Raw genomic sequence first — 20,806 nt, forward strand, 5'->3', positions numbered from 1 at the left:
GCCAGGAACTGGAACTGTCTGGCCAGGGGATGAAGTCATTATTAGAAATGGCGCTTACGGTTTTAAATAGCTATTTTAATATGTTTTTAAATTGTGTTGACACGTTTAAGTCTCTTTTTAACTTTTCTACTGGTGTTCCTGATTTTGACATTTTTTGGGGCTTTGACCTTGGTTGTTTTTGACATTCCAGCTGCTGTTTCTTTAAGCCTTTTCTAACTATTTTGTGTATATATTTGCTTTATATCTTTACTAGTTGTCTTAGCCATTTGAACAGTTTTCTCTTTTTTTCCCAAGTTGTTTTGGGCACTTTAAATCGTTTGAGGCAGAGTGTGATGGGCTGAGGATGAGGATGTGGAGGTAGAGTTTAGGATGTGGTGACAGTGGAGCATCTTTGGAGGAGGGAGACAGGGGACGCCATCTTGTTTGTTTTAGTGAAAAAGGGAGGGAGGAGGAGGAGGAGGAGGAGGAAAACATCGAGCAGCTGCAGCAGCAGCAGCGACACCGGCAGAGGAGCACAGAACGCGGCTCGGCGGTGAGTCTTTCCCGGTCTATGTGAAGGTGGTGCTCGGTACATCAGGGATGCAGAGACACGCGGGCTTTAGAGGGATTGACAGCGGCTAATCGTTAGCCACTGTCACCTGTCTGCCCGGAGCGTCATGAAGCTCACTGCGGCGCGAGCGTCATGAAAAACCGCGCTAAAGGGAACGAGCTCGCCCTGTTGCCATGGCAAACGACTCCTTTCTGTTTAGAGAAGATAACATAGGCGCGTGCATTGCATTTTAAAGTCCTGCAACGACATCTTCTTTTTTCTTTTTATGGATATATATATATATATGTAGAATAAATGTGCACCTGATACATAAATGCTCCGATTAACACCTCACCTTCACACCTAATGTAAATAAGCAGACACCAGGAGTAACAAAGAAAACAGGATGTGCGTTAACATTTATATAAATAAAACAAGTCATTGAGTGCAGGAATAACATTTAGCATGAAAATTGCTATAAAATCTGCAGTTTGCATGTTCTCTCTGCGCAGGTGATATAGTGGTCATGTTTCAATTGGAAGGTCGCGGGTTCGACCCCCGTGTGTGTGTGCGTGTGTGTGTGTGTGTGTGTGTGTGTGTGTCTCGGTCAGAGTAACATTCACTCACTGGCTCCAAATATTAGATAAACTTTATTAGTCCAGGATTTGACCTCATCTGCCTTCGGAACTGTCGTCATTTTTCAGCTATAGATCAATATTGATCTTCTTTGTGACTCGTCCAACCAGTTCATCCATTCACCTGTAACTTCGAGCATCAACAAGGCATCTCAGCCAAAGGTGTCAGTCATCAGGGAGGGAAAAGCTGCTGATAAGAGAGAGAGGAAAAAAATCATCAGGGACAAAGAGAGCAGTGGGAAACGATGTAGACAGACAGAACCAGCAGATGGCGGTAATGCAACTTTATGGATGCTTCCTGTCGTTAAACACAAAAGAAGAGGAGAAGAACTTGGACTGTTGCCATACCGAGCCATGGTTTAGAGAATTCTCAATCAATTTGCCTCCTGCTGGTATTAACTAGACAAACATCTGCATCATGAAAGCTCCCACACGACAATGAGCGGATCTGTTACGCTCTGTTTTACTACATCTGAGTCCTGATTTCAATTCTGTGTTTTTGTCTTTGTCCTGTTTTGTTTTGTTTTTCCCCTCCAGGCCCGACGCCTCCCCCCTTCCCCCTTTCCCTGGTGGTGAGGAGGCGCCGAGACGATGTTTTATGCCCACTTTGTCCTTAGCAAACGAGGGCCGCTGGCCAAAATCTGGCTGGCGGCCCACTGGGACAAGAAGCTGACCAAGGCACACGTGTTTGAGTGCAATCTGGAGAGCAGCGTGGAGAGCATCATCTCACCAAAGGTCATTTCCTTTCACTGCTCGCTCCTAACGGCTTTAAAACAGCTTGTTGTGTTTGTTGAACTGTACATGGGATGCCAACGGTTCAAGAGGATGGCTTTGTATTGAATCATCGCCTTGTGATTTCATTTGATTCAGGTGAAAATGGCTTTAAGGACGTCGGGTCATCTCCTGCTGGGGGTGGTGAGGATCTACCACAGAAAGGCCAAGTACCTGCTGGCAGATTGTAACGAGGCCTTCATCAAGATCAAGATGGCGTTTCGACCAGGTTGGAAACACTAAATCAGTCATTGGATTCCCTGAAGCGGTTGGGAAGAGTCGGTGGAGAGGCTCATGCTCTGTCTGTGTGACGTTTTAGGTGTGGTGGATCTTCCAGAGGAGAACAGAGAGGCGGCGTACAATGCCATCACCCTACCGGAGGAGTTCCACGACTTTGACCAACCGCTGCCAGACTTGGAGTGAGTCCTGTTTATTCCTGACGGGGAAATTCCAGCAGGAAAATACTTCTTTTTTGTTTGTTTATTTCCAGTCGGCAAAATATAAAGCCACTACGACTTGCTGCTTTAGATATTGTTTTTTTTAGCAAGGAGAGGAGTCATAGCCCACGTGGTTGAGGTAGAAAGAATATTTCAACTCCAGGAACACTTCAGGCCATGGTTGATACACACACTATTTTCATATTCATAATGTCATCCACGCTTGTCCTCTGACTGCACGTTTAACCCATTCTAATTTTAAGAATCCCTGAAAGGTCGCCGCACCGATCCCACGGAAAGGCAACAAATGGGCTTTCAGGCTGCTGGTAAATTCAGAATTCCTGACGGTGCTTCTGTGTCTTTTGTGCAGCGACATTGACGTGGCTCAGCAGTTCAACTTGAACCAGAGCAGAGTGGAGGAGATCACCATGAGAGAGGAGGTGGGAAACCTCAACCTGCTGCAGGACAATGACTTTGGTGAGCGTCTTCACTTCTCTTTATTTGACCATATTATTCTATATATTTTTGGGGTCATTTGAAACAGTTTGAATAACCATTTTACTCATTAGCCTCAGCTTTGCCATGTCACAGTATATTTCATTATGTTGTCTGGCGCAGCTGACTTTGGAATGGACGACCGGGAGATGATGCGAGAGGAGAGCGCCTTCGAGGTGGAGATCATGGGAGCGTCAGCCTCCAACCTGCTGCTGGAGGCGGAGGGCGGAGCTAACCCGATGGCCGACAAGTCCAACCATCTGGAGTACGACGACCAGTACAAGGACGACTTCGGAGACAACCCCATGGAGAGCCACGAGGGAGGAATGCTGGGTAAGATCTGGCGGTGTCGCACACCGTCAAACGTTTTTGTTTTTAGAACCCGAGAAATGAAACACGACACGTCAATCCTACTCATGTAATGTGCAGTGGACAAGCTGCTGAGTAACGAGGATGGAGGCGGCATCTTCGACGACCCTCCTGCCATCACACAGAGCGTCATGATGCCTCAGGACCACGGAGACGACGAGGACGACTTCGATGCCCTCTCAGGTCAGCCGCACTCAGCCGGGCTCCACAGTGTGGCGCAGACTCATTGTTGTCTATAATGCAGAAGACTGACCGAGCTGTTATTAATGTTAAACATTAATGTTTTCCTCACTGTGTGGCGTTAGCCGGAGCCCCGGACAGCCCGGATTCCGGTCCGACAGAGCCTCTGCCCACCATGGCCGACCAGGCAGAACAAACCAACCTGGTTCACAACGAGGAGGAAACCTTCGCTCTGGAGCCCATCGACATCACAGGCAGCTGCTTTTCCTGTTTCCCAACGGCTCGTTTTCTCATCCCGCTCAACGCAGCGTCTTCTAACTTTAGTCTGAACATCGGTCTCAACTTCAGGAGGACGATCTTCTGACTGGCTTTGGAGCGAAGAAACTTTCATCATTAGAAAAAGAAATAAATCTGAAATAGAACAAATATACAAGAGGGAAAACTTAGTTTAGAAAGGAATGAAAGTTTGGCCAAACATAAAACATCAAACCAGAATACAATGATCAAAACCGTCATGACATCTGAAGCTCAACATTTACTGTTTTGGACCAAACATTTATATTTTCCTGAAGATTAATAATAAGAATAATAATTATAATTATTATCCTCTGACTGGTTCCTGATGTTTCGTGCTCGTTGCAGTGAAGGAAACCAAGGCGAAGCGTAAGAGGAAGCTGATTGTGGACAGCGTGAAGGAGCTGGATAGTAAAACCATCCGGGCGCAGCTCTCCGACTACTCGGACATCGTCACCACGTTGGATCTGGCTCCTCCCACCAAGAAGCTGATGATGTGGAAGGAGACCGGGGGCGTGGAGAAGCTCTTCTCCCTCCCGGCTCAGCCCCTGTGGAACGCCCGGCTGCTGAAGGTGAGTTTTCAACGGACGCAGTTCCACGCGGCCACTCGTGCTCTCGTCACGCCCTCATTTCTTCTCGTGTGCAGATGTTTACAAGATGCCTCACGCCGCTGGTACCCGACGAGCTGAGGAAGAGGAGGAAGGGCGGAGAGGCCGACAGTCTGGATGAGTTCCTGAAGGATCTGGAGAACCCGGAGGTGCCCAGAGAGGAAACCGCCGGACAGCAACAGAAAGACATCATGGGTGAGAGAATGGATCTGTGTGTGTAGATTCACGTCACACAAAGTGTGAGTTTACTTTAGTGAAATGGCTTTAAGGTGAAGTTTTATTCCTCCTGTGTTGATTGACTGACCTTTGCAGGGCTGATAAGATGCAAACGTACAAATGCAAGAGAGAAGAATAGTGAAAAACAGGCAGCATGCATGATGAGATGACAAATTGTTCTAATTCACAGTGAAAACAACCCACTTGGTGTTAAGCTTCATTAATTAATTAATTAACAGTTTTTCTGCATTCGAACACCAAACCCGGTTCAGATTCCCCAATAAACCCTTTTGAAGAGTTCAGAAACAAAGCGAGTACACGATGACAGGAATCGTGTGAGGATTGTCTTCCAGACCAGACCATCATGGAGGAGGCCAGCGTTCTGCAGACGTCGGCTGTGGAGGGGAGCAGGACGACGCTGGACGAGGCCGCCATGCCGCCTCCTTCCTCCCAGAGGAGCTTAAAACGCAAAGCGCAGGACACGGAGCCGGCTCTGCCCGTGAGTACAGCCCTCCTGCCGCTGACCGACACCAGAATCATGTTGTAATGCTTTCATGATTTTCATTTATCCACCTTTCTGATTGGCTGTAGCCACTGAACTGTACTGCTGTGACCTCTGACCTCCCGCCCTCCAGATGGGAGCCTTGGACCAGCTGCAGCAGCAGGAGTCTGAGGTATCTGCTGCGTCCCAGCAGCTGGAGACAGCCAGCGTGGATCTGCCTCCGGAGGAAAGCACCACCAACATCAGCCAGCTGATTGATTTGGACCTGCTGGTGGACAAGGACAAGAAGAAGAACGACGACGACTCTGACGACGAGGTGAGACGGAGATCCACACACTGACCACACACTGCTTCTCCATGACTCATTGACACAGATACATCCATCATCTATACATCTCTCTCTCTCTCTCTCTCTCTCTCTCTCTCTCTCTCTCTCTATATAAAATTAGTTTAGAATTTTTTTTTTTATTGAATTTAAAAGTTTATTTCGGACATGTGGGCACAAATGAAATTATTATAACAACAAAAATACAACAGAGCAAACATAACAGAGCAAAGTAAATATTTATTTATGTTTTTATAAAGAGACTAAATGCAATTCAAATTGCCATACAGGTGATTTGAGACATTAAAGGCAAAACATTTTTAAATGTCATTGCACATATAGAAATCTACACATGTATGTCTATGTTTTCTATATGTGCACATTCATAGAAACACTGGTGTGTGTGTGTGCGCGCGTGTGTGTGTGTGTGTGTGTGTGTGTGTGTGTGTGTGTGTGTGTGTGTGTGTGTGTGTGTGTGTGTGTGTGTGTGTGTGTGTGTGTATGCGTATGCGTGTGCATGTGTGTGTGTGTGTGTGTATGTGTGTCAGGAGGAGGAGGTGCAGGGAGGAGATCAGGACCAGGAGGAGAGGAGGTGGAACAAAAGAACCCAGCAGATGCTTCATGGCCTCCAGGTACTGAAGTGAAGTTTACAGTTTCTGAACTTACAAAAGTTCAGTTGTATTTATTGAATTTACTGTTTCACGTTGTTTAGTGGCGGATGTTTGTGGTTGTTGGAGAAATGGATGTTTTCTAACGTCTTATGTAATAGTGAGACGTGCAGTGAAACACTAACTACTTTCACCAGTAGAAGAACCAATGTCTCCGCCATCTTTGATGAGTCCAACACAAGTTTTCAGATCAAAACCCACCACGACCAATCAGATCTCCCCGTCCTGACTGCCTGTCTCCCCCCCAACAGAGGGTGATGGCCAAAACAGGCGCCCAGTCGGTCAGCCTGCTGGATCTCTGCAGGAACAACAACCGAAAGCAGGCGGCGGCCAAGTTTTACAGCTTCCTGGTGCTGAAGAAGCAGCAGGCGGTGGAGCTGGTCCAGGAGGAGCCGTACAGCGACATCGTAGCCACGCCCGGCCCTCGCTTCCACATCATCTGAGAGAAGCGCTCCGAGGAAGCTCCGCCGTCAGGCCGGTCTGCTCATCTTAACAGTTATTCACCTGAATCATGTGGTGCTTTCGTGTCGGGCAGTGTGAGGGGGGGAAGAAAGGTGACTTGGCTTCGTAAAGAAGATCGCAACTCCAAACAATATCCACTTTAATACCGAGTTATGTTTTTTTTAATGAAATGTCTTTTAGGCCTCGTTCTTCCCTCATTCTCTGCCTATTTTATTTATTTATTTATTTTAGACTTTATAGAAAAATTCATGCACTTTATGTATAAAAGCCCGTGTCCACACAGCCTTGGTTTCTGGCTGGAAGCAGCTCTGACAGGCCTGCAGAGCCACAACTCTGAGCTCTGAGGAGGATCAGCGCGGCGCCGCAGTGGTTCGCCAGGTCTATGTAGAGTTTCCACGTTCTTCCCCAAAGCCCAGCGGCAGCAGCCATTAGCAACACGGAAAGGAAAAACGAACCACCATGTGGACACAGGCTGGACATTGTCGTTGAAGTGGCTGGTGGAAGACGCTCCGTCGCAGCATCTGGTTGTTTGGAGCTGCTGTCTCTCGCCGCTCAGTGTTACCAAAGTGAAGATTTAGTTTACAGCCGTGGGTTTGTCACTCCATCCACTCTTCTCCACCGGACGGAGAATGCGCCTGTATCCAGATTGTTTTAAAAAGAGTTTGCGCAGGTATGAGTTGTGGACTCTGCGGTTTAATGAATACAAGACTGTATTGCAGCACTTTAGGAAAAAAATTTAATAAAAATCTTATTGTTCTTACAAGCGCTGCGCTCGCGTCTCCAATCAGAAACCAATTGTCAGGATTATTTTTTTTTACGATAAAAAATTGGACCCAAATCCGTTCTGATGCAGTTTGCATGAAGCATGACGAAGCAAAGAAACGAAGCCTGCGATAAGAGTGAGACTAGAGACACATTAGAGTGAATCTGTTCTGCATGCTGGTGTGAAATATTTCCCAAGAGTGCAAATCTCTTGACGGAGCCAGAAAATAACTGGAGGGCAGATTCAGTTTTTCAGTGTAGTTTTTGTATATTCTTGAACATTTAGATTCAGCAGAGCGACGTCCAGTGACGCTTCGTCCCGATAACCCAGAATATTCAGTAGTTTTGTGCTCCGAACAGTGACGTCACAGTAACTTATTGAGAGTTGTATTTCATTTAATAGCCGATGTGATTGATCACTTCATGGAACCCGATTAAGATTGTTTATCATTTGGACTTCAGGACTGAATTTAAAGTTGAACACACTTTAGATGTTCACTTCCATAAAAAACTCTCCGTCGTCCCGAGTGCAGCGTATATTTAAATCATGTGCCTGTAAACCCGCTTTTTATTTTGTATGAAATCCAAAAGTAAATGGAGTCTGAAGAAATGCTGACGCGTCTCAGAAAAGTTTCACTGTCTTGCTTTTCATTTTGAGAAAAATAAACAAATACTTGTATTTTACAAATGTGTAGGAAATGTTTTCTTTTCTTCTCATGTCATTATAAATAGATCGGCAAGAATTTACAAGGACACAATCTGCCAAAACATTATGACCAATGCTTTCTGGAGCGCCTGATGAGACAAAGCGAAGATTTGTTCTCTCGTTTCATCATTTTATGACGACGTTATGATGCATGTGGTCATAATGTTAGAACAGATTTTACATCTTGAGATAATATTCAGTAAGAGTCTTTCTGCCTGCAGCGCTATGCGTTTGCAGCAGCAGCAGCAGCCGGGACGTTTCCCCCCTCCGTCCTTTGTTTCTTGTGTCGACTCCTCTTCCTTTTGGCCCCCTCCTCTGTCTTCTTCAGCGGCGGCGTCGCCACTCCTTTCTTCTTCTTCTTCTTCTTCAGGCAGCTCAGCGGGTTGGGGTTGCTCTGCTTCCTCTTCCTCTTCTTCCCCCGCCGCTCGCCGTCGTTCTGGTCGATGCCCTGCACCTCCTTCAGGCTGCAGATGCTCCGCTGCTGGGCGGGGCTGACCAGCTGCCCCAGCTGCACCGCCTGGACGTGGTCCAGCGACGCCTGGCTGGGCTTGTCCAGCACGATGGTGTTGAGGATGATGTAAAACAGGGGGACGCCCGGGATGGCCTTCAGGCCGGTGGTCAGCGCGTGGTCCTGGAAGAAACATCAATGACATGCTGATTTACAGACAATAAATGCAACGTGAATGCATCCCCGTCTATATTTGCATTTCACACACTGTCCTAAAGTCTGTGGATGTGGGTGCCGGGTTTGCCGACAGGTGTTTACCTGCGTAGCCACAAAGTAGTGGTGAGGGTTGGAGTCCTCCAGCATGGACAACAGGCACTCTGAAGCCGGGACGGGGCTCTTCGGGTGGGGACACCTCCTCACCTGGAACCTCTGCAGGATGATTTTGGCTCCGTACAGCTGCTTCCCGAGAGTCTCCAGCTCCTTCAGAGCGCAGCTGTGAACAAGACGAGGGATGGATGAAGCCGAGGCGCCAGAGAACAGGTGAGATGAGGTGGATGTTTCTCACCTGGTGGTGCACAGCTGCACTTCTCCCATCATGTATTTGGGCATCTGCTCCTTGATCTGGATCTTGTTTTTCAGCGCCGCCTGACAGAAAGTTCCGTCGATGAGGATCTGAAAAGACTCCCTGAAGCTGAAGTTGTATTTGTAGAAGCTGATCGTCTTCTTGGCTTGTTTCTGTCTTTTTATCTTCATATTGTCGCGTTCGGCTTGACGAGTTGTTCACAAATAGTCCTCACGGAGCACCGTCACTATTTCAAAACATTACTTCTGCTCACGAAAGTTGTTTTTTCCGCTTAAATGTCAATAAACACAGTCAGCGTGGGGACACAACACGTTGTTGGTGCGCTCCTCTCAAGACTCCGGGCGGAAACACAAGGACGGAAACAGTTCCGCGCGCACAAGATAAACAGATCACTTAAAGTTTATATTTTTTAAATTCATTGAAAGGTGGTAAAATATGAAGTTCGAAGTTTAGTATGGATCTTTCAACATTTCATTGTAATGTTAAAAAAAAGAAAAAGTTCAGTGTGTTGTTATTTAATGTAAACATCCCGGATAAAATAAAATGTTGAACGAAAATATATGACGAGACTAAAATAAAATCCATAGAACAAACCAACAGATAAATATGTGTAAAACTTGAATTGAAATAATATAATATAATATAATATAATATATTGATCCTCATTTTTATAGCTAGTGCAGTAGTGTAATTCTTATCTATAACATAATTTGAGGTATCATATGAGAAATGTGCTTTGACCTTTTGAGACATTTTAAGCCTAATAAATTTCCAGTTTTGGGAAATACAATTAAATGCAGCTAAAAGCAATGAATCATTTGAGCAGTCTGTGTGCTTTGTTTTCGTATTTCTTTGAAAATAGTTTAATTTGACTTTAAAGCAGTTTTACAGTAATTCTATTTAAATATACTTGTTACTTCCCATAATCATGAACAGGAGTATAAGCTGTTACAACAACAACAACATTGAGGAGTGTATAATAACAGAAAATTAAAGAAAGAAATGCACAGAATATTTGTAATCTCTATTGCTTTCTTTTTTCGTGGGCGTGGCTCTGACCTCCGCCCCGCCCCCGGCTGGCGCTCTGTTTTGCCCGGAAACGGAAGCCCTCATTCAGGTAAAGTCAGCACGGTTGGTCGGGCTCTCGCTCGGAGGCTGCAGCCGTTTAACCGGACTCTCACAGCGGACGTTAGCTCGGGTCGGGTCGGCCCTGTGATTGCGCTCCCCTTCTTTTCCACCAACAACAAACCGCGATGGCGGCCGCGGATCCCCGGTCCTCGAGTGACGGCGGGCCGGCCAGCCGAGGAGGATTCCCGGCCGGGGAGAGCAGCAACGACCGCGACGGTCCAGCGGGTGGCAGCGGCGGCGGGGAGGGCGAACGGGACCGGGCCACCTTCGAGTGTAACATTTGTCTGGACACTGCCCGGGACGCTGTCATCAGTATGTGCGGCCACTTGTTCTGGTAAGAGACGGGGCGGGTCGCAGGAGGAGGAGGGGTCCGTGCGGACGTGCAAGGGGGGTTTGTTTGTGTTCCCGTGCAGCCCGGCGGTGCGGAGTGTACGTGTGTGCGGCCTCCTCTGACCGTAATCACGCCTCGTTAACCCGCTTGACAGCGACCAACATGGAAGTGCTGTAGTAGTGCCGGATCATCCCCCCGTGTGGCTCCCAGGGTCCAGATCACCTGCTGTGCCCCCCACCCATGTGATCAGTGGATCATATCTTCTGGTCTGGTGCATGTCAGAGTTAAAGCCCTCACGCACGTGCACAGGTGTGACACATTAACCTGTGTTCTCAGTGCCTGGTGATCATTGGCATAGTGTCAGGTAAACAGTGAAGAATCAAGAATTATAATCCAACCCTGAACTGAAGCATGAATCAGTTTGTGAGATAAACTGAAGACGCCACACTCTCATTACTCAGCTACTACGATCTGTTGTTGGTCAGTCGGTGGAGGCATCCGGTGTGTGGATAGACTGTAATGGTGTAGTGGAGAGTCTTCTGCTCCCTGAAGCTCTGAATGATCCTTCTGCTGAATATGTGCTGAAAGAAGTTGGGTGGTATGTTTGCTTCTCTGCATTAAACACACCCACTGAGTTGGTAGGTTGTCTTTCACAAGGTTGTTGGTTCGATTGCCCTCTGTCTGTTTGTTGAAGTGTCATTTGAGCAAGACGTACAAAATATAAACCAATCTCTCTGTTCCTGTGGATTATGTCCAGACTGAAGACACAGCAGGACCGTGAAGGCTGCGCTCGTGTTTTAATATTTCTTCATGCTTTTCTTTGTACAGACTGCTGGCTGCGATAAGTCACATCTCTGAGATACAAAGTACAACCGGTGACGGAGCGTATCTGATGAGTTTATCTCACTATGAAAACAACCGCAGGCCAACAGCTGTGATTTCGTGTCCCTTCTCCTTCATGTTGACTGGATAAAGACTCACACAACCCTCAACCTCCCAGTCACACGTGTGTGTGTCTCATTCATGACTCGTGAGTGTTGACTGAAGGCCTGTGAGCGAGGCTAATGTGAGATTAGGGCCAAGTGAGGGGAGGATTGGGGTCAGCCTTAAAGGCATTGTGGTCAGTAGTAAAAGTCATAACGGTGTTTCTTGCTCTCGCACAGAGAGGAAGCGTAGCTCCTCCAGCTATTCGCTTTCCACTGATGTTGATCTGTGTGTGTGTTTTGGCAATACAGAGGTGGACAGATGTCAACAGTCCAGAGTTTGACACGATCTGTTCTTCATCTGTTAGTGTGTGTAGCAGTGAATGAAAGGAACTAACAAAAGCTGTTTATCTACAACCACCCATTAATGCCACACACCACAGTTAGTTAACAAAGGTCAACCTGGTAGTTTTATTTTGACAGTCACTGAGTTTTCCACAGTACTGTACGGCCTCAAACATACAGGTGGAAGATGGCATTCCATGAACTGTTTGCGAGTTCATCCACTGGAACAGCTGTACAACACAGTCGTGTGTCGAGGCTCCTGTGTAATGTGCCGCTGATGTAACGTCGCTGCCGTGTTGCGTCCCGTCACCCCCCCCCCCCGTCCCCCCAGATGTTCTCCGAAGCTGCGCGGTGATGAAACACTCGGCAAGCACTGACGTCGACTCACCTGCTGCAATTCCACAGCAGAATGGCTTCGGTGTTGCAGGTCTGGCTGCGGTTAAACGACACTAATTAGAAAACCCCCTGAGAATAAGAGTGTTTTGCTTGAGCTGATCTGGGATCAGTTCATCTGAAAGTTAAGAAGCAAAGTGGGAGAGTTGGCTCAGTTGTGACGTCTGATCCCATCAAAAGTCCACTGCAGATTTTCCGTGTCATTTTTAGTTGTTTCTCCTTCGCGTTCTCCGGTTTGACTTTGACGGTCAGAAGACGCGGCGGCTCTGAGGACTGAAGACATCCTGCTTGATGTCACCGTTAATACTTGGAGGTTAATGAGCCCACGGCGGCTCCACAGTCCTCCAGAGAGAGCCCACTTCAGGAGGGCTGAGCTCTTGTGCCACTCGGTTATCTCCTGTAGTTTTTCACCAAGTTACATGTTAAAAATAAAGCTTTAATATTCTGGGATTTTCACGCAGGGGGAGGCGGAGCCTCCTCTTTGTGGCTGATTGTAAAGTCGTAAAGAAATGAAGATTCAAGCTCTCATTGTTTCAACACCATTTGAAACTATGTGGAATGTTGGAATTTTATGTGTTGCAAAGAAAACAATGCTGTGGCTTCCCTCCTGTTTGTGATGTGATGATCTGAATAGAGGTTCCAGGCCGGCCGTGCGTGTGCACACACGTTTAATAAGTGCTGGGTGGGTTGATAGCTGAACTCTTTATTCAGTAGATTGCATCCACAGGAATGTTTTTCACAGCTGCTGTAACAGTAATGCTGAACACACCGAGCCAGGCTGTGAACTGTCTGTGTGTGTGTGTGTGTGTGTGTGTGGTGTGTGTACGTGTGTGTGTATGCGTCATGTGTGGTGCGTTTGCTGGTTAGGGTTTGCTGGTTCACATGGCTTTGACTGTCAAAAACAAGCCGTGCCTGTTCCTCCGCATGATCCGAGTGTTTGGCTCGCTCTTAATCTCACAAAGAATCTGAAGTGTACAGAAATAACGTCAAAGCGGGGGAACCTTAAAGAAAATCCGAGCCTCGGATCGGCTTCCGAACCTGCGTTAGACGCTCGTCCTCGTCTCAGAAAATCTCATCTAAAGTGATGAAACATGCTGGACTCTCTTCAGGTGGAGAAACTTCATCTGTCTGCAGTGTTTTCTGATGATCTGCAGTCAAACCAGTGAGAGAAACATCACAAGTTCTCTGGACGGGAGGGGACTGGCGAGACAAAATCACAGAAAACACTTTAAAAAAAAAAAAGCGTATTAATGCTCGTATTCATATTTCACGACATCCCCGAAGCCGTGAATTTCGTCTAAGGGCTTGTTGTCGTACACGACGACGTTCTCAAGTGAAAACTCTAAACCTTCGTATCGTTTTGACGACAATGATGGAGACAATGAAGTGCAACTTTTCAAAAAGAGCCCTGACCCTGTCGGTGGAAACGAGGGAGGAAAATGCAACTTTCAGCTGTTTTCTTTGTGTTTTGGTCGAAATGCCCTTTTCTACTAAATATGGCCAAAACAATAAAACCGCTCCAGATGTTCGGAGGCCTGAGTTGCATGGTGACGGTCCTCGCCGTCACCTGCTCGGCCCCGTCATGACCCCGAGCTGGAGGAAGATGAAGAGTGGACATCAGCATCCCTGTCTTCAAATGTCCCAGCATGCAGCAGCAGGTCACCTGTCCTCCCAGCCAGCACCGCGCTGGGGACAGAAGGAGCTTGTTAATACGAACAGGGAGGAAGGTCCGCTTTAATCATCCTCCTCATCCTCAGCGGCTTCATTTCCTGTCTGGGTGTTTAGAGCCGCAGGTGACAGAGAACAAGCCAGTCATCCTGACGTTCTCCCCACATTGGGAGGATGACCGGGGAATGTTGCTGTTATTGATGCAGGCAGCCGACATTTCCTGAAGAAAAGAGCTCCTGTGAGAATGTGGATTAATCTTTTTGTCTCTCTCTGTTTGTCTGCAGCTGGCCGTGCCTTCATCAAGTGAGTATTTCCTCTCTCTCGTCTGGACTGACCTCCTCTCGGGTCGCTCCGTGTGCTTATGAAGGGTCCAGGCAAGGATCCAGACTCGGGGCATTGGAAGCCTGTTTGGGGCTTCGTGTTGTTCTGCTTTGACTTTCTTTGACGTTTAGATGCTCAAACTAACAAAGTAAGCAAAGTCAAATAGTCCTTTATATTTAGGAATTCAATCATTGTGTAAAAATCTAATTGAATAACATTTATAGTTTGAGTCAATAAAGCAGTAAAGGGAATGTTCTCTATTGTAACCCTGGTTTGTTTTACATTTTAATCATTATATTAGAATAAAATTAGACTCTGATCACAACAAGAATTTTACAGTTGCACAATAAGCCCCTTCCTCTATTCTGGCTTCATTTATTTTAAGCAGAAACAAATAAACACTTTAACAGGAAGCCGCTTTAAGCAGCCAGTTGTGAACACGAGGCTGCGATCGTGTCCATGAATGAAGCTGAGAGTCAAGGAGTCGGACATGTCAAACCACCAGCAGCTGAAAATGGATTAGCAATTCTAATTATAACACACACACACACACACACACACACACACACACACACACACACACACACACACACACACACACACACACACACACACACACACACACACACACACACACACACACACACACAGAATGAGCTGTGGTTATTTACTGCCCGTTGGGAACCGCCACGCTCCAACATCTTGTGACAAAAGTCAAACTCAAGAGTTGAACTGTCTTCCAGTGAAGACGAGTCGGGCAGTGAAGGCTGGGATTGAGATTGATCCACACCGTTCATAATATGTATTTATGCAAACACATCCGCTGGATATGATTCACTGCTATTCACACTCTAAACCAGGGGTGTCAAACGTAAGGCCTGCGGGCCCGAGCGGGTCCAGAAGGACTCGACACACCACTGAGACCCGAGCTGAGGTATCCACATAGAAGCTTGCTCCCTCGCAGACGAGCGTCATTCCGTGCTGTCGGGGGGGGGGCTTTGTAAAAACACACCCATAATGCAACGGCTGCACAAGATGTTTTTAGGATATTTCTCTGTATTTTGCACCAGCAAGGTTTCATTAAAATTGGCTTTATGTTGAGATTGTACTCATTGTCAGTAGTAATTCTTTGTTTTTTGAGAAAATATAGATATATTCAATATTTATAATCTGCGCCACAACAAAGAAAAAACACTATTATACAATTATAATGAAATTCGCCTGTTTATTCCCTCTGAACTGCAATGACTTTGACAGTCCTTATTTAAACCGAGGAAAGGTGCATCACTCCCACCATGAACTGGAGGCGTAACCGTGTTCCGGTGAGCTTCCTGTTGGGTTTTGTGGCGTGTTCTCTCCAGCGTAAAGCTGTGACGTAACCTTGGCATGGACGCTGCACCGGTCAGTTGATTTAATGCAGCTTAAAGGTGTTAATGCACTTAATGCCTCTGTTCACTGCGGCTTTCTCTGCTTCCCTCAATCGCCCTCAGAGCTTCACATTGTTCTCGGGCGCCGTTTTCACGTAGCGATGCGACACTGTCCTGGCGTTTCTGGCCGTCGGTTTACACAACAGCCGTGCTTGGGAAAACGCAGCGTTTTGAAATGCTCCGACTCCGTCTCCGTGGAAACGGGGGAACTTTTTGAACACTCGGTCTTCGTCTCGCTGTAAATGTGGGAAATGCTGCTATTGTGCACTAGGTTGGTCTGAAATACTGGCAAAAAATAAATAGAATGAAATTACTAATATTAATGAGGGTTCCTCCTAAATGTGTTTCTTTTGCCATTCTGGTGATATGGGGGAAATTAAAGCTCCTGACAAATGTCTTCTGGAGATGTTGTAAATACACTATGGCTCAGAATTCATAGAAATTCTATTACAAAGGTGAGCATATCGGTAAAGGAGTGTTTTACACTGAACTGAACAATCTGCAAGGGATTTTCTAATTAAGCTGCTTTTGTTCAGCTGGTCCTTTAGTAAATTGAATGTTTTTTACAATCACCCAAAATACGGTAGAATCTTGAAATTTAAAGGCCCATGAGCCACATTTGAATATTATTCAACTGAAAAAAAACATTTTGGATGAATTAGTAATGAAACCACAGAGACGTGAGTGCAGAGAACAAAACGCTATAAAGGTGAAGAGAATGGAGAGAACCTGACGTCCGTATGGACTGATGACGCCTCGGATGCTATCAGGGGAGAATCTCAACTATTAAACTGCTGATCTGGACGATAAAACTAGAATATGAACCGCGAGTCAAACCACTACAGGTCGGCCATGTTGGTTTACAGACGCCTGACCAGAAGGAACTATTTTCAATGGGGAGTGAGGGAGGGATACGAGGTAAGAGGCTCCATAGCCTCCATCAGCCTCCATCAGCCTCCATCAGCCTCTGCAGGAGGGATTAGTAACCGTGAAAGAATCTTTCCACTTCGGGAGCCGAGATAAAAAAACTCAGCAGATGCAGTGGATCAGAACACCGGTGTCGTGTAATCAGATCCCCCCCCCCCCCCCAAAAGTGAGGAAGGTTTTGAGGATACACTCGTATTCGTTGTCGTGTAAACGCCGACTCGTCCTCTGCTCCTCAGTGGTTGGAGACTCGGCCCAGCCGGCAGCAGTGTCCCGTCTGCAAGGCGGGCATCAGCAGAGAGAAGGTCATCCCGCTGTACGGCCGAGGGAGCTCCAGCCAGGAGGACCCCCGGTACGACGCCGCCTTTTCTCTCTCTCCCTCTGTGTCTGTTTGTTTGTTCCAGCTTCATGTGTGTTTCCTGTGTTCAGGTTGAAAACTCCGCCGCGGCCTCAGGGACAGAGAACGGAGCCTGAGAGCAGAGGAGGGGTGCGTCGCTTTCTTTTCACTCTTCATTCCAACTCCTTCCTCTTGTTTTTACAACCTCCCGTTTCTTTCTTTCTTTCTTTCTTTTTAATTTTGTGTTTGTGTGTCCAGATGTTTCAGGGTTTCGGGGACACGGGCTTTCACATGTCGTTTGGCATCGGCGCGTTCCCCTTCGGCTTCTTCACCACAGTCTTCAACGCCAACGACCCGTTTCACAGAGCAGGTGAGACTGGATCTGCTTCCGTCAGCGTTTCAAACCCACCAGATCAACCTCACCGGGTCTTTCAACCCTCAACTGTTCTCTAAGCACGTTAATGGGTCTTTAGCAGAACTTTGAGAGGTTCTCAAGGGTCCGTTAAGATGAATTCAAGGCTCTTTTAAGGGAACTTTACCATTCCTTCACGATGAACTATAACGCCGTCACAAGAGTCCTTTAAAGTCTTCAAGTCTTTTAACGTTCTTCAGGTTCATCGGCTATTTAAGAGAAATTTAAGGTTCCATTTCCGTCTTTATCGCAGACGTGGTTTCTAGTATCAATTTATGTGGAGCTTCAACTTTATTAACTCCAATTGTCTCGTGACAACAACCAGTACGCATATAGCATTACTCACATCCACTTTAAAAAGACCTTTGTAGTGTAGACCTGCAAATCTTTATTTATTTAAAAAATAAATAAATAAACTTAAGTTTGTATTGAGAGACTTTCCTTTATATACGGCGACAGTAAACTGAATATTCATGTGGATGTTTGCTGTCAAAGACACAATAGACTTCTCAAACTATTGTGATTAAATAAAATTTCACCTCTGAGAAGAAAAAAGAGGTTCGTCTCATGAAAATGTTGGTTCATAGACGTTTTCTTCACCCAACATTTACTCAGTTTATCAGTTTGAATTTAAATAAACCTTTAGGCTCCGTTTCCACGATTCAAGTCACATTTAGTTTTTGGCGATTTTGTTTCAGAAAGTATTTCGCGTTTACACGAAAAACTTTTGAAAACAATATTTGCCTCGTGTGCAGAAGAACTATTTTCTCCGGCCGTGTCGCAGCAGCAGCAGCAGCGTCTGACCGAGACACCCCAAACATTTCTACTTCAAAACGTGGCGGTGTAGACGGAGCCTCGGTGAGCGATGGAGCTGAACCTAACGGTGTTTCGTCCCTCCGCTCTGCCCTCAGATCAGTATCCGGGTGATCACCATGGCAACGGCAACCTCAACAACGGCAATAACAACTGGCAGGACTCCCTGTTCCTGTTCGTGGCCATCTTCTTCTTCTTCTGGCTGCTGAGCGTGTGAAGGATGAGTGGATGGATGGATGACTGGGAGAACACACACACACACACACACACACACACACACACACACACACACACACGCTGGTGTTACATTTGCTAACCTGTAAGAGCTTTGATCCCGAAAAGGGGAATAACGGCAGACATTGTTTACTCCTCCTCTTCCTCATGAATCAGTTCAAACTCTCCGCCCCTTCACTTCATGTTGCTCCCTGGTAGCAGTCGCAGTGTAAAAATCCCCTTGAGTCCGTCACGCCGGCGCCCCCTCCCTGCACGCACCTGTCGGTACACGCACAGAGAGAGAGCGTCCCGGCGGTGTGGCGACAGTATTTGGTGTGAAGGAGGTGCAGAGGAACGTTCTGTGTTGATTTTCCACATCGCCGGCCTGTAGAGGCTGAGCGCGGTTCCAACAGGTCAATCTTTCTCCAAAAAGGCCAAAGAGTGGCAGGCGGGACGTCTGCGTGAATTAATTCCCGTTTACAGTTTCCCTGGTGAAATGTTCTCCCAGAGCTCGACAGAAACCGTTGGATGCATTTTTCTATACGTTTGTCTTAAAAAACAAAACAAAAAAAAAAACAACTAACTGCCATTGCACTGTGACGTTGGAGTGTGTACTGGTGTTAACCACGTCTGTCCTCGTAGGTTCTCTCTCTGTTACTGCTCTGGATAATCTGGCCAGTTGGGTAGTTTTCTTTCTGTGTATTAAGTGTGTGTTTTACTGACCGAGCTCTGGTAGGAGGAACTCCTGAACGCAGCTCGTCTGTCGTGCTGCTTCCTTTAATCGCCACCGCGAGTCTTTACAACCCGCACTGTAGACTTGGCTGGTTTTTACAACACATGGCCTTCCTGTAGCAAGCAGGAATCGAACCGGGGGTCCCCACGGCCCAGGTCGAGACTGAACCCGGCGAAGCAGCAGGAAGAGGTTGATTTAATGTTAAGAAGTTTAAGCCTTCTTTTATTGAAGGTGAAAATAACACGAAGCATTCGCAGATAACTGAACAAAGTCCTCGCCGTCCCACCTGTGTGAATATTAAAATACTTCCTGTTTTTTTTTTTTTTTGGTTTTTGACTGTGTGTGTCTGAGCGGGTGTGTTCACATTATATATTTGTATATATGAATATTGTAAATGCTGTTTTTACGTGTTTCTGACTGGACGACCAGCCGTGGAGCGCGAGAGCGAGGACGAGCTGTGAGCGGGGAGCCTCCACATGTTTTTGTAACTTCTTTTGTTTAAAAAAAGAAAATGGAAAGAAAGAGCCTGAGTTAATTAGTCCTCCCACAAAGCTTCAATTAATGTCACCAGAGAGAAACAACAAAACAAAACAAAAACAACTTTCCCTACTAATGTGATTTCGTGTGAGGATGAGCTGAAGTTCTCCCTCGTAACTCTACGTCACTGTCAGATATTCATCTTCATGTGTGTGAAGCTCAAAGTAGGAGAAGATCTAAAAAACCAAATGTGAGACTCCTCCGGGGGTCTCTGATGCTTCGTCGTTGACGGGGGTTCAGAGAAGAAGAGGAGGACGTCCCCTGCGGGACGGGCGCTCGTCGCTTCCTGCTCACCTCCACTTTGTCATCCCGAGGCTCATGTGACACTACAACTACAAGTCGGAGGTCGCGACTGGCCAGGTCTTCTGATGGACTCCAACGCAGACGTGTAAAAAGCAGATAGTCCAGCAGATTAAAACTTGACTAAAACAAATCTACTTGTTCTGTTGTTTTTGTGTCGCTCAGGTTTCTGGAATCGTTGTCAAGGTGCTTGATTTTATACACCTGTGGCCATTAAAGAGATCGCAACACCTGAATTAAATGATTTGGAGAGCTGAGCAAATACTTTTGGTAATATATTGTATATTTCAGCTACATTAAGTCGCCATCCCTGCTCTGTTTCATTCCCAGATTTTGACCTCATCGCGGCTGACATCCACAACGCCACATATAACTGCGTTGTTCTTTTTAAGAAACGTCTGCAGGAGACTTGTTAGTTCTACAAAGTTCTATTTGGGTGAAAATATATTTTTCAGATAGTTTAGATAGTAAATCATAATCATTCCATAGGTTGCAGTTTTTGATTTGGTTTTGTTCTGCAGGATGTTTTCTCCTGCTTCCTGCACATAGCTGAAGGAGCCACCAGGGGGCAGCAGAGTAATCTGAAATAACAACTACCGTAATCCCAATAGGCACTGTTTGAATAGAAGCGCAATGTAAAGAAAAACTCCTGAAATACTTTAAGAAAAGTGATAATGTGATGTAATAATTATCTGTTGCTAACAAAGATTTTTGGCAATACTCTAAACTTATTTTCAATTGAACTTTACATTTCTTTTCGAGGTCTGGGAAAAGTAATGTTTTCATGTACTGATCGAACAAAAACAGAAAATCTTTGATGTTGCTCATTTTTACGCACCCCACTTTAATAGGAAACTATTAAAGCTTAACCACAAGTGGAACTTTCTGTTTATTCAGAGTGAGTGTCGTCTAAAGAAATAATTTCAAAGTGAGTGGATGTGTGGGGGAGTTAAACCCCTCTAACCATTAACTAGGCAGGTTTAAGTTAACAGTTTATAACAGGGAATGGAG

The 20,806-nt window shown here is 46.2% G+C and overlaps 3 protein-coding genes across 3 annotated transcripts; 2 read left to right on the forward strand and 1 right to left on the reverse strand.

The window, feature by feature from the left end:
• Window positions 1–462: 462 nt before the first annotated feature.
• Window positions 463–7,935, forward strand: LOC308122597 (double-strand-break repair protein rad21 homolog A-like). The gene is made up of 14 exons (XM_080484522.1): window positions 463–532; window positions 1,702–1,899; window positions 2,035–2,164; window positions 2,255–2,354; window positions 2,743–2,849; window positions 2,991–3,200; window positions 3,297–3,419; window positions 3,542–3,670; window positions 4,059–4,282; window positions 4,357–4,513; window positions 4,888–5,033; window positions 5,170–5,352; window positions 5,910–5,993; window positions 6,281–7,935. The coding sequence occupies exons 2-14, from the start codon at window positions 1,756–1,758 to the stop codon at window positions 6,470–6,472; spliced, it is 1,929 nt and encodes a 642-aa protein (XP_080340648.1). The 5' UTR covers window positions 463–532; window positions 1,702–1,755; the 3' UTR covers window positions 6,473–7,935.
• On the reverse strand, window positions 7,166–9,329 carry utp23 (UTP23 small subunit processome component). Its single transcript, XM_080484523.1, has 3 exons — window positions 8,973–9,329; window positions 8,726–8,900; window positions 7,166–8,590 (listed from the first exon to the last, which is right to left on the reverse strand). The coding sequence occupies exons 1-3, from the start codon at window positions 9,158–9,160 to the stop codon at window positions 8,183–8,185; spliced, it is 771 nt and encodes a 256-aa protein (XP_080340649.1). The 5' UTR covers window positions 9,161–9,329; the 3' UTR covers window positions 7,166–8,182.
• Window positions 9,330–10,085: 756 nt separating this feature from the next.
• rnf5 (ring finger protein 5) lies at window positions 10,086–20,029 on the forward strand. Its single transcript, XM_080484964.1, has 6 exons — window positions 10,086–10,452; window positions 14,063–14,081; window positions 16,690–16,802; window positions 16,880–16,937; window positions 17,046–17,157; window positions 18,111–20,029. The coding sequence occupies exons 1-6, from the start codon at window positions 10,244–10,246 to the stop codon at window positions 18,227–18,229; spliced, it is 630 nt and encodes a 209-aa protein (XP_080341090.1). The 5' UTR covers window positions 10,086–10,243; the 3' UTR covers window positions 18,230–20,029.
• Window positions 20,030–20,806: the final 777 nt, after the last annotated feature.

The sequence above is a fragment of the Lipophrys pholis genome (genome assembly GCF_963383615.2).
Source record: "Lipophrys pholis genome assembly, chromosome: 17".
In the NCBI taxonomy this organism is placed as follows: Eukaryota; Metazoa; Chordata; class Actinopteri; order Blenniiformes; family Blenniidae; genus Lipophrys; species Lipophrys pholis.

Bases quoted from the DNA above. Each gene is read 5' to 3' on its own strand.
- rnf5 (XM_080484964.1), top strand. From the start codon at position 10,244: ATGGCGGCCGCGGATCCCCGGTCCTCGAGTGACGGCGGGCCGGCCAGC. The intron at 16,803-16,879 runs GTACGACGCCGC...TCCTGTGTTCAG, and splicing joins TCCAGCCAGGAGGACCCCCG to GTTGAAAACTCCGCCGCGGC. The intron at 16,938-17,045 runs GTGCGTCGCTTT...TTGTGTGTCCAG, and splicing joins AGCCTGAGAGCAGAGGAGGG to ATGTTTCAGGGTTTCGGGGA.
- LOC308122597 (XM_080484522.1), top strand. From the start codon at position 1,756: ATGTTTTATGCCCACTTTGTCCTTAGCAAACGAGGGCCGCTGGCCAAA. The intron at 3,201-3,296 runs GTAAGATCTGGC...TGTAATGTGCAG, and splicing joins CCACGAGGGAGGAATGCTGG to TGGACAAGCTGCTGAGTAAC. The intron at 4,514-4,887 runs GTGAGAGAATGG...ATTGTCTTCCAG, and splicing joins GCAACAGAAAGACATCATGG to ACCAGACCATCATGGAGGAG.
- utp23 (XM_080484523.1), bottom strand. From the start codon at position 9,160: ATGAAGATAAAAAGACAGAAACAAGCCAAGAAGACGATCAGCTTCTAC. The intron at 8,901-8,972 runs GTGAGAAACATC...TCTTGTTCACAG, and splicing joins GTGCAGCTGTGCACCACCAG to CTGCGCTCTGAAGGAGCTGG. The intron at 8,591-8,725 runs GTAAACACCTGT...TGTTTCTTCCAG, and splicing joins ACTACTTTGTGGCTACGCAG to GACCACGCGCTGACCACCGG.